At 38.4% G+C, this 18,208-nt stretch overlaps 1 protein-coding gene across 2 annotated transcripts in view; it reads right to left on the bottom strand.

Annotated features, from left to right (window-relative positions):
• Positions 1-251: 251 nt before the first annotated feature.
• The window catches only part of DOCK1 (dedicator of cytokinesis 1), a 321,093-nt gene continuing 303,136 nt past the window's right edge, over positions 252-18,208 (bottom strand). For both annotated transcript variants that reach the window (XM_054072202.1, XM_054072203.1), the window contains exons 50-52: positions 15,170-15,323; positions 10,862-11,007; positions 252-1,459 (exon numbers count right to left, since the gene is read on the bottom strand). In XM_054072202.1, the coding sequence (XP_053928177.1) occupies positions 1,364-1,459; positions 10,862-11,007; positions 15,170-15,323 (396 nt within the window). In that variant the 3' untranslated portion in view covers positions 252-1,363. The remainder of the gene's footprint in view (positions 1,460-10,861; positions 11,008-15,169; positions 15,324-18,208) is intronic.

Genomic DNA, 18,208 nt, shown 5'->3' with positions numbered 1-18,208 from the left:
CTGAAAAAAAGAAAGCAAATGTATACGTAGCCCTCTTTAGAGTGCAACAGTTCCTGAAATTCTAAAGTAAGGATGAAAGAGACCAAAGGAATGTATTAATTTTCTTAGAGAAGTTTTTAAAATAATATTTTATTTTTTTGAGTCAGTGGTATATTTAAAAACAACCTACTGTAAGAGTAAAAAGATTGTAGACGTAAAAAACAAAAGTGTGATGACAATAAAAAAAGCTAGAGTATAAAGTTAGTTTTCCTTCCTCCCTCCCGACACCCCACCCCATCATTGTCCAGTATTTCTCAGAGCCTAATAACTGGAAAAAAAATTGCTTTTTCTTTACACTTTCAGCAATTAGGAAATTAAAAACATGTAAGGCATTCTTTGCAGGTACATTAATTCATTATTACATGAAAAGCAGGCACCATAAAAATTAAAACATTCAAAAAACCATCATATATACAAACGCTGTACAGAATGATGGCACAAGGACAAAGTGATTCCGTTCAGTTCATCCTAATCCACATGAAATATTACACATTAAGGAAAAAAAGAAAGAGCTCTTCCTGTCCTTGTACTCAACCGCTAGGTTCAGAATGACCAGGAGTCTCCTATCTGTCTACTCTGTTTCTTTTCCTATACGCTTGTGCCTGTCAGCAGCTAAAACGCTTCCTTGCTTCCCCCACTGACCAACACCCAGAAGAACATCCAGCTGAATGAAAACGACTTATCACCAGCAACTAATTTTACAAAGCTCATTAGCAATCAGTTTATTTGTAATACAGAACGATTAAAGAGAAGGCTCATTTCACAAATAAGCTGTGTCTGATTTTTAGCCCCGGGCAGAATCATTATTTGGGGAAATCCTACCGCAGCTTCTCCTTACTGTGAAGCCTACTTCAACGTGCACTGAATTCAATGCGAATATCATCATTGATTCCTATATACACTGAGATTAGGTACAAAATACTCAGCTCACTTGAAACTCCATAGCTACCTAAATATTTTAGGTACAAAAGATTCAACTCTCATTTTAATCTCCACAGCTACCTGTGTGCCTGAAGTTTTTTGGAAGAAGCAGGGAGAAGGTTTAGGAAGAGGGTACTCTCAGCTGATGAACGCTTCCCGGTCTTGAATAGAAATCCAGATTTCATTCAAGTTATGGGAGTCAATAACCCCCAGAGAGAGGGCATATGTAGTGTTGTTTCCGATACACGGCTAGAAATGGATTTCTTACGGAGTTAGAGTCATTGCACTAAATGTTAGATACTGCACGCCTGAATGAGGTAAACATTATATACCATAAAATACTTAGGAAAATGAATTGTTACAGCTTTATCTTTGGGAAAAAAAAAAAAAAAAGCTTCCTTCTTCATTGGACAATCCCAGAGTCAACAGATGTTTGCTTCCGAGTTGTCTTTGGAGGTGGAGGCGGGGGAGTCTTGCTGGGGAGTGGAGGTGGCAGGTGCTGGAAGAAACCAATTTTGATAGACAGTGTTAGCTTTGAATGGATTTTTGAAACATTTGCTGGTTCACATATAACTGTGAGAGACAGCGGTAAGCCTGTAGCCGTTTGACTCCTGAAAGCTTCTCCACAGAATTTGCTACTATGAATACTGAACGCTCTTGGCCATTAGCTTAAAATAGAACTTTTACTGTTGACAATGAAAAACATCTCTCAAAGGTTCATGATTAATTAGCTCAGTATTTCATGAAAAATCTTTTGAAAGCACTAGAGAAGTTTATAATTCCCCACTTCATATCATGATAGAATATTGATTTCTTGGTCTGTATTGATTGCCCTCAGCCTCTATGCACTACAGAGCTTAAAAGCCAAGTTGAAGTAATAGCTCCATCACTTTTCCATTATTTTTGTATTTTACACATTTAGAACACAAATAATTAAGAAAAAAAGAAATACTTTAAAGAGATAAGTAATTTGCAATTTACTATTACACATTCAGTTATAATTACAATGTTCAAAACAGAAATCCAGACTGTTCAAATATACATATTTTAAATCACTTCATATATCAACAGAACAAGACCGCCTTTGGTTAGATTCGCTGGCTAATTGGACAAATTAAAAAAGTCATTATGGAAATTAAGACTTTTTTTTTCATAATGTTCAATCATATATATGATAAAATCTGTTTTAGAAAGAGCCTGAGAACACTACACTTTTCTCATACACTTTGCAGTCTGGTTTTCTACAGCATTTTGGTTTATGCAGCCATAACAGATTTCAGATCACTGAAGTGAAGTCACACCTTATAAATGCAGGTTTGGTTTTGTTTCCTCCTAAGATTCTTCCCCTGGCTTCGCCTTTTGTTTTCCCTTGAGCATAATGATGTTTTCTCATTTTCACTTGTTTGTGCCTCAGTGCGTCTGCTCCACCCTACCGACCCCACACTGCCGGCTCCAGGTGCTTACACTTAAAACCCAACAATGTACATTGACTCTGCCAAACTTCCTTGATCACCACTGCAAGGACAATTCAAACATCTGAGGTGCCTTAGTGTTACGTTGCATCATGGACTGCTTGGACAAAACAACTGGTGATTTCTCAATCACAGTGAGAAACTGGTATAGAAGGAACTGATAAACCACGGGAAAGCGCCTAAGAAACAAGGCTGTTCCTTTTAAAAGGTATCCAAAGCTGCTAGCCAAAAAGAAGAGCGGTTCAAGGTGATGCCAACACATTCCAGCCTCTTCCTCAAGGCTGAAGAAGCCCGGAGAGCCTTCTAATGCTCCTGCATCCTAGCGCATTTCAGAGATGTATTAGAGTAGAAGGAAAAAATGTATCTTTAAGGTAACTGAATGTTCTCTTCAAAGCAGGTTTTCAGACAGCATGGAATTCTATACCCATAGCTTTTATTAGATAGTCTTACTAATCATAGACTAAATAGAAGGGTAAGACTGCATACCGGCAGAGCCAGGAAGGCTGGATTTTTGCTGGAATATTTTTTTTGTGTCCGAGCTGGAAAGAAATACTTCCCCATCTGTTTTACACCCTTCCTCATTCCTCCTGGCTCTCCTCCATGGAAAATGAAGTAGGATCACAATCTATCATTGGCTAAGCCATGCCCTGAGCTTTCCTCTCCATTTTCCCCACTCTCCAGACCAACAGGCACAGAGTACAGAAGGACGAAGACCCTACAACCTTGACTTTCTCAGTCTCTCCAGCACCACCACCAATGTCATGTTGCGCGTGCTCTTACCTTCCTCCTTGGCTACAAAATGCTTTGTTACCAACTCAGAGATCTGCTGATTTTAGTCTTCTACTGGATAAGAAACTTTGGACCACAAGCAACGTGCTGGAGCCCAGGAGTGCCCTGTTTGGGAAGATGCAGTCCTACCTCTGCTAGTGGAAGCATCCTGCTCAACAGTGAGGATAGGAATGAACCTATTTGGCAGTGAAGACTTAAGTTCACAGCCTGATTAAATTTCATACTAGCTCTTTTGAAGGAATAACCAAAATATTGAAAGATTTGAGTCTCGAAGGACACTGCTGCTTGAAATGCACAGGTCAAGAAGACTCTGCTGAGTAAGCAACATTCATTTTCCAGAACAGGCTCAAAAACTGACTTACAGTGGGACACGATGATCTGAGTCAACAGACTAATACGAAAAGCAGATAAAATAAGAATTTTACTTGACTAAATGTAAAAATGCAGGTTTTTAATAGAATGCCGGTGCTAATCAGTATGCCAATGCTCCCAGTACCACAGTCAGAACCAGTAAATATTTCCTTTGCTTGACCAAATCCTCTTCTTAACCTGATATGTTACATTAGCTCCTGAATCCCTATTAAGGCACCTGACTAAGAGCTGGGCTCGTCACATTGTTTAGCTACAAACATTCAGTTGTGATCTGCAGATTTCTATATCTTTCAGAAACAGTCTGGGTACAACCACGTGTGCCGGTGGGGGCTCTGGACAAAGTTGGGAACATGCTGGTGGTCTGCAGAACACGCAAGAGCTTCTCCCGGCGATGACGTTAAGTTCCTAACTGAATAAACCAGGTGCCTCTCTAAAATACATTACAAAACATAAAAATTTCCTCAGTGCTTTGCTCTGAGATGATAGCTTTAACATCGTATTTATCACTAGAAAAAACTAACTTTGCTGATAGCCCATTTTGAATTTAAATAACAGCATACTGGCAATAATTCTCAATTCAATTAGATCAAAGGCATTTCTCAAACAAATGAGCCCTTCATATTGATCAGAGAACAATCAAATTATCCCTGAAAACCTGCTCCTGAAGAACAGATACAATACAAATACAGTGAGAATAAGCTAAATATATGTGCTATAAATAACAAGCACAAAACCTACCAGAGCTCAGATTCTGCAAGCAAATTAGGCAGAAAGAAATAACAGAGATAGGTAGATAATTATTGTAATTGAATTTACAATCTCCATTAGAAAGTCAGATAAATTTAGTACATGTTCATTTATATAATAAGTTACCAACGAATATATTAAATAGGACATGTAATGCTTGTTGGGGCAACATTATTGAGAAATAAGCACGACAAAACACACTAATACGGAACTGGTGCAACTCCAAATCCAGCCATTACTCCCACGGTCCATACACACTCTCTTTTATTCCAGCATAGGAAGAAATTCAAGCATACTTTCTCTCTGCCTTTAGTATCATACTCAGAAAATCATTATTAGGCTTATGAAGTTCATTCTTACTACACTTCTCCTTAGAAAACTTGAAATACAAAACAGTTTCCCTTGATTTTACATTTAACTAAGAACTGCTTTGCAGAGTTCATGTTTACATTTCAGTGGTTAATTGTGAACTTGACGAATCTTGAAGCATATTTTTACCCTCTGACATAATGACAGAGACTGCTGGTTACATTCAAAACCTATTTTGGGCAGAATCCTTGACTCACGGGTACCTCAGGGGAAGCAGAAACCTTATGTAAAAGGCACATCTGCAACACAGAAGCAATCTGTTCCTTCTGCTTCAAACACGAAATTGCTCCCATTTGTTTGCTTTCTCCTCATACAGAGAAGAAGCAGGTTTAAAAACATTTGTCTCCATTCTGTTAGAGATATAAAATACATTATGCTATCCATGTTCAGGACGCAGTAAAAATCAATTAAAGGAGATGAAAAAACTACATTTTTTTTTAAGTCTACAGAGAAGGATATGAGTATTTTTTTCAATCAGAACATATTAATAAAAAAACTGTCAACAAAAAAAGTCACACAAAATTTTATTCCCCATAATGGTCCTTGTGACATTGTAAGAGTTTTCTCCCATTTAACTTTTTTTTCTTTGAAATTATACAGTCATCAGTATGACAAGCTACGGAGATCCAATAAAAACACTTTAGTTGGAAGGATTAACAGAACTTATTAGGTCAGAAGCAGTAGAAATGAGATGTAAATAGGCTATCAACTATACTGGACTGTGTGAATGTTTTTAAATACTGAGCTCTGAATTGTTTGTTCTCACCTACGCTGTTGGTTTTTGCACGGAGCTGAGTTGCCTGACAAGCAGCTACTTGCTTATTTAATATCTGCAATGAAAAATAACACATAATTTGAGGTCTTGGAGGACCAACACTCCCATTGTGAAAGAGTGATAATGCATCAGAGGAGAGAATCAACCCAACTCCACTAATTTGAACTAAATTATAGACAGTTTAAGCTAATTGGCTGTTTGACCCAGGGAGCAAAGTTATGTGGAAAATACTGCAGGTAACCAATGTAAAATGACTGCTTAAACTCTGTTGCTATACTTCATCTATTAGAATTTCATTTGACTGCGTATCACAGCCATTAGCTGCCCTTGCTGGAGCATACTTTGGGAAGTACTTTTCTGAGGAGACCTTATCGCAGCCTTTCGGTACTCAGAGGGGCTTTTAAGAATGATGGGGACACGCTTTTCAACAAGGCAAAGGGGTAATGGTTTTAAACTAAAGGAAAGTAGATTTAGATAAGGAAGAAATTGGTTACAATGAGGGTGGTGAAACACTTTGCACAAGTTGCCCAGAGAGGCGGTAGATGCTCCATTCTTGGAAACATTCAGTGTCAGGTTGGACGGGGCTCTGAGCAACCTCATCTAGTGGGAGATACCCCCATTCATTGTAGAGGGGGTTGGACTGGAAGAGCTTTAATGGTCCCTTCCAACCCAAACTATTCTATGATTTTAAGAGTCCTCCTGCAGCGGTACCTTTTGTGTGCTCCCACCTGCCACAGGCTGAGCATTCCCTCCTTGGGCAACAGGAAAGAGCCTTCAAAACAGGCAGCAGCAAATTGTTCACATTTTTCCCATGCACTTGTTTGACAGGACCCTGACGGCGCCCTCCCAACGGAGGAGCATTCTGTGGAGGGATGCTTCCGTGGGGGTGATGGCACCAGACAAGGGAGAAGAGCTGGACCTAGCAGAGGTCTACACCCCTCATGTAGAGAAGACTTCACTCCTAGTGCATGCCAGCTGTGCTAACGCATGGCTGATGCGATTTTCCCTCTGCTGAACCACATCTCTGCGTGTGGAGGCTATTAGTATTTCAGACCACACTGGTTAACTTCATTTTCAAAAGCACTGCTTTTCTGCTCTGGTCCATACGTAAACAGACCTCAAGAGTTATGAGCAATACCCTCAGAATTAGGTTTAGACTCCAGACCGAAACTGTATTTCTTACTGAAGCCTGGGCCCTGGGAGAGTGTTAAACAAATGCACTACCAATTGGTCAGAGCAAAACCCGCAGCGTGATCCCACGCAGCGCTGAGGCCAGCAACACAGCCCTTTCCGAAACAAAATCAAGGGTGCTGCTCAGGGACACATCACAGGCTTTATATCTCTGGGCAGACAGCAGCAGAACACATTTTTCACTCAAAATCCTGTAATAAGCAGTAGCAGTCCATTGATTTTGAGACTTATTAAAAAGTGACTGCAAGCTTTTTAGAAATCTTTTCTCGGTAAGAGCTTAACCCACCAAATGCCAGCCCGGCCAAGGTGCCAGGCGGCAGAGATGTTGCACTGGAGAGAAAAGGCATGCAATGCTTCCCATTGCCAGCAAGCAAAAGAAATGATCAAACAGTAAATGGAAAGGAAATTTAATTTTTTTTTTCCTTTTGGGCACATTATATACTTCTACGCATCATGGAAAGCCTTTATCAGAGAGTCTGTTTTTAAAAAATTGGGAGCATCACACAGAAGAGGAGACATTGAGTTCCATTTGTGAGCAAATGCAGCCCTCAAAGTCTACTTGGCAATTTAATATAATATATTAATAGTGCACTTTTTCCAATTTCACTTTTTCCAACATTTCGACAGGATAACGCTGCTAATGACTGTGCCCCACTGCTGTGCTGAGCGAGGCAGTGGCAAGCCTTGAGCCACCAGACCTGCAGAAGTCCTGGAGAGGTGGCATGACGATGCTCACAGGCTTCCCCACCAGCCCCACCTCTGGGGAACGGAGCAGGGGCTGCATCAGGCATTTTGGGAAGTAAGGGGATTTCTCTTGAGATACAAAGTCAGAGAATAAAAATTGTGAGCCTTGAAGTACTGCTCCCTGTTTACCTGCTGCCTCCATAGGTTCAGCTGGGTTTCTAGCTTCAACTCTTTTTCTCTGCCCACAGGAGTACAGCACATTTGCTGAAGCCTCGGAGGTCATTTTTTGCTCACTGTGGCTAACTTAAGAGATAATGATCAGCACCACAGCATATTGATCACAACACATGAAAAATCCCCTGGACTTTTCCTTCTGTGCAAACACTTCCTTTATATCCAACTAAACAGTCTGAATGCTCCTCGTGCAACAGGATTCACGAGAGTCAAACTAAGTGGCACTGCTGCAAACCACATGCATTATGCACTGCTTCAGCCGTTCCTGTCTCCTCTTTGCCAAGTTTTCCATCTACGCCAGATTCATCAAGATCTTCTCATCCGAACCATTATCTGATGCTTAGTAAGTGTTATAGCTGATATTATACATATAAGTGCTCCTTTATCTATTTCCTTTGAGTTTCCCTTCTCGCTGTGAATACTAAGCAGGCAGTTGTTTTGTATGCAAAGGTATGGATGAACCCATAAAGAATAAGAAGTGCCTAAAGGAATCCCTTGATGTAATAATAATCCTTGCAGGAGTTGTAGACTTCTATTTTTATGTTCCCATATATTATTAAGAACATTTTTAGCAGAACAAAACATACGGTGCAAGAAAATATATATGAGTATCACAGTTAACAGTGAATAAGAGGACAATCACAAAATTATAACTAGATGATCACTTGGATAAAAGACTTGAGATAGACCAAGTTAACAGTGGACTCCAAATAATCCAAGATTATGGTCTCAGACACTACATGACATTATTGTCTGCAGTTTGATTTAAAGTATTTCTTGGTACATTTATCGCTGCATGCTTTTCAGTCCAATACAGCACTTTTTTGGTTTCCAAAACTGACTGCAAGACAACCAGAGTGAACCAGGTAATAATTTCTCATACAATGAGATGCATTCAGTTTAAATCCTACTAAGGTAATCTTATCTGTAATAATTTTACTGATTTTTCTTCACTGATACTAAGCATGTGTAATTTAAAAGATGATCCACTTACTAGGCAGAGAATTATAAAGGTATGAAGAATGTAGCTATTTGACCCATGAAACACAAGGCATTAAAAACTGTGGAGTGGGATTTAATCACAGCAGTAATAAGAATTTACCCATCTGATCCTTCATGCCCAGCACTACTCATTCTCTTTATGTTCTTTAACAGCTTCCTTCCTAGAAGCCTTATGAAATAAATGCACAGAGTGATTGTTACAAGACTAGAAGCTCTTCCTAAAACTAATTTTAAGACTAATACATGTGGCTTTGTGACAAATCTGCTTTAGATCAATTTTTCAGACCTTGAATCTGTATTCTCTCATTTTGAAAGTTTATAATAGTATAGATGCTGAAGAATATTTTGATGATGATTGATTGCATTTCTAAGGTATGCTTAAACCCTGAGGCCCTTCAACACTGGATGTTGAACACTAGGGTCCATCTGTACAATTACAAAAAAATATTAAGAAAGTCTGAGCAGTGAAGACTGCAAAGAGAAAAAATACTGGAACCTTAATAAAACTGCAAAAAAACAAGGCAGTATATATTGCTATTATTTTTATGAACTTCCATTTAATGATGCAGAAACCCTGCTCATGACAGGAAGAGGAGCTCTGCAAGGTCACTTCTTCAACGGCAATGAGACCAAGGCTGGAATCTGAGTTATCTTCAGCTCTGGGCTCTAAATATGACAGCATGGTGGCATTTGCAAGTAGTAGAGTAAATATCTAACATTTGCCCACCGACTGGAAACCACTTCAAACAACTTTGCAAGTAAAGGAAAAGGAGCCTGGATATTGGGATTTTATTTCTCACTATATGTCTTATCACCTCATTGTTTAATGCTTTTTAGCTAAATATTGAACCCACAATAACAATCCTGAGCTATTACCACAACCTAAAACTTGGAGTATATCATACAAAATGAATATACTACTCTGGAGCTCATTCAGGAAAAGGTTCAGGAAACTTGAAACATAATTTTCATTTCTCAGGTTTCATCATGAAGATGGATTCCTTAGACAAAACTCCTGGCAGCCCTCCTGTACGTTCTGTAATTTTCCACTTAGAGGTCTGTATTCAGGTCAAGCGAGAGATGGCCCCTGAGAGAGAAGCCAGGAAAATGGGTAAGAGCTTAGTATGCTTTGATGGTAATTAGAGGAAAAAAAATAGCGAAAATATTTACTAAAACCATCCAGTCACGGAGAAGAACTATGGAAGAGATGATGGGAATAGAAATTTTTTCTCTATACACATATAATGCGTAAAATGTGGTGTTTTGAATAACGCTTCTCGCGTTCCTGAAGTTACTTCTATATCTCATTTTTTCCCCCATTTAGACTAAAAATAATAAATTCCTGTAACAACACAGTCACAGTTTCAACCGTGGAACAGACCGGCGTACTGTGGTGCACTGCCACAGTCTGTGTTAAATGAAACTGTTCTCAGAGTTAAAACTAAACTCCTGTCTGACTTGTCCTCTGTTGAGACTAGAATTGCTTTCTCTAACCACGAAATTTACTGAGCAGCAAATTACTCAACAGTATTTCATTTGAATGATGAATTTCAGGAAATCCTGGAAGATACCTTTGCAAACAAAAAACTGTCATTACCACTGAGAATTTTTCCACAATATAACAGCTTGGCCAAAGTTACACATTTCAAAGTCAAAGGAAAGAAAAGCTCTTTAAACATATTTTTTACTTCAAAAAGAAAATAAACAGCCCTTCTCAAAAGTGCTGCTTTAAAGAAAAAGACCACATTTTTTAAAAAAGCTTCCAGGATACAGGAAAGAAAGCTGAAATGTGTATTTTCTTCAGAAAGCTGAAAAGCCTGTTGATGATGAAGAGTGTTCTGAGCGCCTTCCTCAAAGGGGGCACATGTGTTTGCCTTTAGGAAACAAATGGCGATTGAATGCTGACAGAACAGAGGTCCAGAAACGAAAGATGTCAGGTATATGTTTTATCTCCTTTCTTGAGATAGGACTAAAAAGCTATTAAATCTAAATTGCTGCTGAGGCTATATCCTGTCAGTTTAAGCTCCCTTACCAACACAACTAACGACATTCTGCTTAGACTTCTCAATCAGAATGAATCCTATCACTCTGCAGGTTGATCCCCATGAGTGATGCCACTCCCTCACACTCCAGACGCTTGTTTGCAACTGCAGAAATCTCTGGATCTGCTGACACATCCATGAGCAAGATTACATCTCACTGTGGATTGATCAGGGTATAAAAGCAAAGAAAAGCGCAGAAAATTAACATCTTCTCTGGGACTCACCCTTTGATGGGCAGGAGGGGAGGTCGTTGGGCTCATCAAGTCTTGACTTTCCATGAGGTTCCCATAATCGGCCATACTTCCTTTGAGAGGCAGAGGAGGAGGAATGTCGGGGATGTCAGAGCTGGACATACCATTCAGCTCCAGATCTGTAAAAATCAACAGTGAATTAACTCTTTCAAAAACTGAATCGAAACCAAAGATCCAGACTGCACCAATTCTTGCCGCATCGGTACTGTGATAATGCTGCATATGTGATGTCTTTGTCTGCTCTTCACTGCTTCTATAATTTTCTGCAGCTCTCGAGGGATTCTAAAGGAATGTAGACCAAATGAACCAACCTGTGTATCGATGGAAAGTATGCACTGTGAAGTCACATTGGATTAGCTCTACAGTTATGTTCAAAATATTTGAATGATTGCCTCTTTTTATTAGAAAGTAATTTTTACTTCCAATTCCACACCAAAATATTCACAGTTTGGCAAATATAATTTTGTCAGCTGTAAGCTCTGCATTTGCAGCTTGTACCTTAGTACACAAATAGAAGTTTTGGTAACTGCACTAAGAAAATACAATAGCTAAGCTTTATTTACTTTCCCCCAGTAAAATAAAAGGTCCTTGTTAATAAAATGCAGAAATAAAAACCTGTAAGTAGCTACATCCCTCTAAAAAACTTTAAAACTCCAGGTAACTGTAATAAATGAGCGGTCATTAGTTGTTGAGTAAATAAAATCATGCAAGAGAAAGTACAAAACATTTATTATTACTGTTTGCTAGGTAGAAAATTCCCTTTTCTTAGCAGATAAATCCTAGCAGGAACGTGCTGTAAAGGCAAATAGCCTGAGGGACAATAAAGTTTATTGAGGCCTGAGTGATACATGGGTTTTTGTGTAGAAAACCACCCACAGTGTATTCCAAGGTAATTCAGTCATTTCAACACAGGCAGAACCCACTGTGAGCTCTACAAGATAAAAAACTTTATTTTTGATAAACTAGGGAAGCGTTCTCATTTAGGAAATGAAAAAAAGATTATTTTACTGGGGTGATTTGTGAAACAAGTGAAGGACTTGTTTATGCAAATATTTTTATTGCAAGGTTCCTATCAATATCTTACAAAAAGCGTCCTTTTATTGTTCTCTAAAATGGCCTCTCGCTAACACAATTTAACTGTAAGGTGGTTGTATTGATTTGTCACTGAAAACTGTAATTTTACTCTTCATCATCTCACTTGAACTTTCAGCTAAACCAGGAAGAAGAATATTTCCCATCCTGGGACTTCAAACTTTCATTGGCTTCTTCTGCATCAAACTGAAAAGTATTGTTTCTCCTCCAGGACCCGAATTTCTCATATTTTCTTCTGTTGAGTCTGTTTTTCATCCTTTCTGTTCTCCACATATAGGATTTCTCCATTCCTCAAACATTCATAATACTTCCCATTAAATATCTCCAACAGAATCCACTTCTGCTAAGCTCATGTCATTAAACGTGTAACTGGAAAACAATGCTGCAGATTTGTAACTAAATATTGATGCTGCAAATGAACGTCCTGGTTCATTTCGTATGAACTTCCCAGGCATACTGTACATCTAAAGATCATTTGAGACTGTAAACCTCACAAAACAGCTCCTTGAAATACACCCTGCATGTCTCATCTCCAACTACATGCCTGTCTGTCTCTATATACGCATCCTAATTGTTTGGGTTTTCCATGCAGTTTGGGATAATACTGGGAGATGTTTGTAAAATGGCATTTTCTTTAAGAGTTGTAGCTTGAGCTAAAGCTCTAGCAGAACTTTGTATCCTGTTTCAGCGAGGGGAAACCTTTCAGTATTTACTGTAAAAACCCCATGTTTTTATGTCTCACTATAAACATTTCTTGGGTGGAAACTAAAAATTAGTATAACAACACACTATTATCCAAAGATAAAACAAATTTAACTGCCCTGAACACTTAATCTTTGTATCTTACATAATATTACAATATCTATTATATACTATATTCATTATATACTATATATAATGAATATAATGTCATCTAATTCATTACATGTAGACTAATAGGTGCTACCAAGAAGATGCTAAGAAAGATTTTGTTAGGAGTTACACAACCCCTTTGTTTCTTTAAGGCTGACATTTGGAAGATCCACGGAGAGGCAGGTGAGCAATATTTCCCCCAGAGCTGCAGAGGAAAAAACGTTTGGAGGCAATTCTACTTCAACATCTGCAATACTCTGGACAAACTGAATGGTCAGCAACTGCCTACGCAACTGCATCCTGCTCTGCTGCTGTCCCTTTCCTTACATTCCCCACGCCTGTGACACCTCTGATTTTCTGCAGCCCCCATTGTGTTCCTACAGTCCGTACACGGCACCTTCACAACCTCATCTTTTTGTAAGACAGCAATAAATCCTTGTAAATGTGGACAGAGTATTTCCATCCACATGAATAGTTCATAATATATATTTACATTCAGTCTGACAAACAAATTAGCAGAGCAACAACCTTCTATAATGAAAAAAATATTTGCCCTGAATAGCCTTTCACACAGTTTAATGAAATCTAAGAGTCATCTACCTTACTGCAGAAAGAGGTATCAAACACAAACTCCAGTAATTTTCAGTCATGCTTCAAAGAGATGTGTTTGCTACGGATCTATTAATTTCCTCCTGCTTTATTCGGCTGAACTATATCTCACTAACACAGTGACTATACAAATAATTACTCATCATTTTCGCTTTGCTATCATTATTCAAGGTGTTTCATCAGACTTGTGTGGTCTGAATATTTATTCCTTACTGGACACGTGCCACTGAGAATATCTTTGAACTGGCAAGAGATCAGTTAGATGACTCCCTTTTCATCTTAACCTAATGGCCAAATTTTACACTCCATTCTCCTGAACTGTCAGCTAACAAGCAAGCAGTATTGCTTAGCAACCCATTAACAGCTTTTAGCCAATTTGTGCACTAAAGCAACTTAATCATTTTTTCTAAAAAAATGTATCACTACAATTCCTCAAACAATTCTGGACAAGTCCCATGGAATAAGCTCAACCTGCTTTCCATAAGCGTCCAGGATAAATACATTTACAAATACATGACAGTGTCAGATACGTTTTTAAAAAGAGATGAAGTTAGTTTTAATAAAACGTATACAGAAAGAAACAATCCAATTCAAAGCATTTTTTTTTTCCAGGAGTACATACACTGCCTCTTTCTATTTCCAGTATTTAGCTTACTGGTAGTTTTTGGTTATCAAAACTGTAAAGAAAGGAGAGAGTTCACAGTTATCAAAATACTTGGTTTGAGTATCTGACTAAGCAAAGGAAATACTGCATTTGTTTGCACTTGCTTACCCCTCTTCCATGTGTTTGCAACCAACAATTTCAAGTCATTAAAACAAAGCCAAATGCCTTTTAGAAGACAAATCTGTTGCTGTAGATTTGTAGAACAGACACATTCCTGCTCACGGGACATATGCCTGCAACTGGCAACAAGAGCTTTCTAAAACACTCTTTAAGGGAAAAGCTTTTGAGTGTCAATAAAAATAAAGAAAACAAAGTGATCTTGATCAAACAAGATTTTTTTTCTTAAAACGGATTATCTATTCTCTCTACTAACATTTTCCTCTTGACTACTGTTCTAGCATTTAGGTACATTTAACATAAAGATGGAGTTCTTTTCGTTTACCTGCTATCAACTGAAAACCCAGAATCAGTGTTTTTGGAAAACAACACTGTAAAATAATCAGGTTGTGTGTTACACCTTGCTTTGCAATAGAATTTCCTGAAGAATGATGCAAACATATGATATTTTACAGAAAAACTGATAGATGTCAAACAAAAATACATCAAAAAGACTGACTTCTTTCCCCCCCATCTGCCTTGTCCTCACTACCTAGCAAATAAAAGTTCTTTTAAGGTACAATTACATGAAAATATTTTTTCAGCCTTTATGCTCTGAAATACTGTAAATCCAATACAGAATCAAGTACAACACTAATTTTTGACAGTTACTCCATACCTAAGTAATTGTTAACGATTACTTGAAAAGGAAAATAAACTTTTCCAATGCAACAATTTTTCTTACTTTTAAGAAATGTTGAAATGATTTTTACTAACAAATGCAAGGAGCATGACATTGAGAAGCAAGTTAATGTGCCTACATCAATCCCATTGTGCAGACAGAAAAACTAACTCAAAGAACTCAAATCAAGCCATAACGCAATGGTCAGGAAACCAACCTCCCCAACAGAAGTTATTCTGCATTAATATTCTAGGAAAATAAAATTTAATTGAAATGAAACACTTACTGGACTGTATGCTGAAAGAAAGTTTTGTCCGTGGTGTTATTGGGGGTGGAGTCACTTGGGAGCTGGGAGGTGACGGAGAAACGGAGAAACGTCTTTCACTTGAAATGATGTTTATGACTTGGCTTTTTGGTCTCTGTGGTCTTAGTGGGCTGATCTGTACAAGGATAAAAGCAACGAAAATCCTAGTTGTTTCAACGCAGCATGGCACGAGTAGGAGCAGATACTGGCCTGTACCACTAGGGCTCGTCAAGGTGAGATAGTAAAGGAATACTATAAAGTGTTGTTACCGAGTGACAGACTTTGGAATTGCTACATTTTCCTCACTACCTCCTAAACAGTAAGAGGGCAACAATCACATCAAATTCTTCTGATTTAATGCAGTATTCCAGAGCTCCAAGTGTTCTTCTCTTCTTCCCAGGAATCAGAATGAGACTTAATGCACACACCTTCCTGTAGCCTGGCCTGTTTTTTGTGAAGCAATAAGCCAATTCCCCAAACACTTGCTTGAAAACAGCTAAGGAAGTCTGCGTCCTTACTTAATATTATACAGCATTCAAAATCTTTTCTTTCTTCTCACTCGGCTCTACCTCTCTTTTACAATTTTTCTCTAATTGTATGTACGGTCAAACCCCCTTCTGAGGAAGATAACATTTGTCCAGAAACACTTTCTTGATGGTACATGTTTGTGTTTATATTTAATACACTGAAATATCCCTATCGTTTTGCTCTGTCTGCTTCACAATCCATTTCAATTTTTCCATCAGAAACCCTGAAATTATACTTGTAATCTGATGGGCAACTAATGCTTTTGTTAAGGTGACTCCTCTCACTGAGTTTAATTCTGAGCTCTACTATTTGTTATCCATCGACCAGCTCCCATATTTCCTGTAGTATTAGTGAAGAAAGAAGTTTTTTATTGCAAGGAGATCACAGAAAACGGAGCAGCAGCCTGAAACTAAGACAGGAGGAAGAGCCAAGGTGCTGCATTAGGACAGAACAGAAAACGCCACGAGCAACTTAGGCTTTGTTGAAGAATTTTGTCGTTTCACAATGTTCTTTTTAAATCGTACATTGCGAAGGAGAAATCTAATGTGAGGCATGAGTGCTTCCTTTTGTTTTCAGAAAACAAACTCTAAGAGGGTTTGCATAAAAGGCTGTTTCTCTGAGACCCTTCTATGAGAAATGAATGACCACAAAGTACATAATTTTGGAAAGTTCATCAAGATCTCAGAGTAACCTTTCAGAAATTTGCCTAAAACTAACGTTCAAGTCCTAAGGACTCCAAAGGTTTCTTCTTTCAAGATCTTTTCAACTCTATTTTTAGTAGAATGGGTAAGCACAGTAATCACCTTCTCAGAGGCTTGTAATTATAAAAAAGAAACTAAAGAAAACAGACTAATTGATTAGGAAAGCTGCAATTCCATGATTTGCATGGAAGATGCATGAAGAGAAATGCAACAACTAGATGAAGAGAAAAAGCAACAACTAGAATCAAGCTCCCCAGTTAACCTTGTCTGTAGCTACTTATGTCAAATAAATTTCAACAACTTCTGTGACTGACAAGTTTGGTTCTCTTCTTAAAGCTTCACATAAATCATGGTTTCGCTAGGGAATAAGAACTCTCCGGGGACCACTAATCCATAATGAACCTATTGCTATTTTTTTTTTGGCTAATGAAAGCAAGATCAATAGTGAGTTATGTTAGATGCCATTAAATCAATAAAACATACACCGCGATATTCTGATATCCAACGCAAGCTTTTGAGTGGTCTTGTTAACTACCTGGCTTCAATGTTAGGTTTGCTATCAGCTCATGGAATCAAAGAATTAACAATGAAAATTTATGTTAAAGAGGTTTATGTCATACTTAAAAGAAGATAAAAAAACTCTTGAAAACTATAAAGACATTACTGATCATCTTCACATACCAAAGTGCTTAATTTATCTTCTGATAAGATCATAGTAATACCAGATCTCTGTAATTAGGGCTTGGTTTTGATCAGTCAGTAAATTCATTAGGAGTACAGTGAAATCTGGAAAAAAGTATTTGAGCCATACAACTAAACAAAATGGCCTCTGAATGCTCCTTTATAGAGAAAAGGTAAAAACTCCAGGAAATAATCCTGCAATTTTATCATCTTCCTACATTATTCTATGACAATTCATTTGATTGGTGACAAAATAAGTTCCTATATAAGAAGTCCATCACAGTGGTGGAAACACTCACTTTGTGAGACAGTATAATCTTTGAAAAGAAGAGAAGTTCTGCCGAAATGGGAATGACCGCTGTCTGACATACCCGCTGTGTCTCTCACTTGATAGTCTCTGTACGCTTGGCATTGTGTTTGTAATTATGTCGCAGAAACCAATTAGTAGTGAAGAATACAGGATCCAGTCAGATTCATATATAAGGTTATTGATGCATCATTCCCTTGTGAAAGCAAACCACTGATAACAACCTATTTGTGGTGGGTGAAGAATAATTTAGAATACGTGTGTTGTTAGGCAACAGATAATTGGGTGTGAGCATGCATGTGAGGTGAATATCTGAAACTGGACTTTTAAACTGTCAAGAACAAGCCTGCTGCTTGCCAGCTACAACTGGCGTGGGCTGGCTGTAAACTGTGATGACACCTGGTGCAACAGAAGCGACACACATTGAACCCTCTTATTATTAAACAGCAATGAGTCAGAGCCATGTGCTTCCGCACATAGATTATTTTGACGTATCCCACTATTCAAATCCATCATGAGTTCTCATTTACTGTGTCTCACCCATGACAACGTTGAGAGCAGTTTTTCCCAGGCTGCTATGTATCCTTCAGCATCATCTTAGACCAGACTTCATTGCCCAGTCTTGCTCATGGGAACATCATGTGAGATGTGCCAGAATCATAGAATAGTTTGGGTTGGAAGGGATCTTAAAGATCATCCAGTTCCAACTCCCCTGCCATGGGCAGGGACACCTCCCACTGGCTCAGGCTGCCCAAGGCCCATCCAATCTGGCCTGGAACACCTCCAGGGATGGGGCAGCCACAG

This window comes from Cuculus canorus, chromosome 7 (assembly GCF_017976375.1).
Source record: "Cuculus canorus isolate bCucCan1 chromosome 7, bCucCan1.pri, whole genome shotgun sequence".
Lineage (NCBI taxonomy): Eukaryota > Metazoa > Chordata > Aves > Cuculiformes > Cuculidae > Cuculus > Cuculus canorus.
The sequence above is the reverse complement of the archived record's forward strand: the minus strand, read 5'-3'. Positions and strand labels throughout refer to the sequence as shown.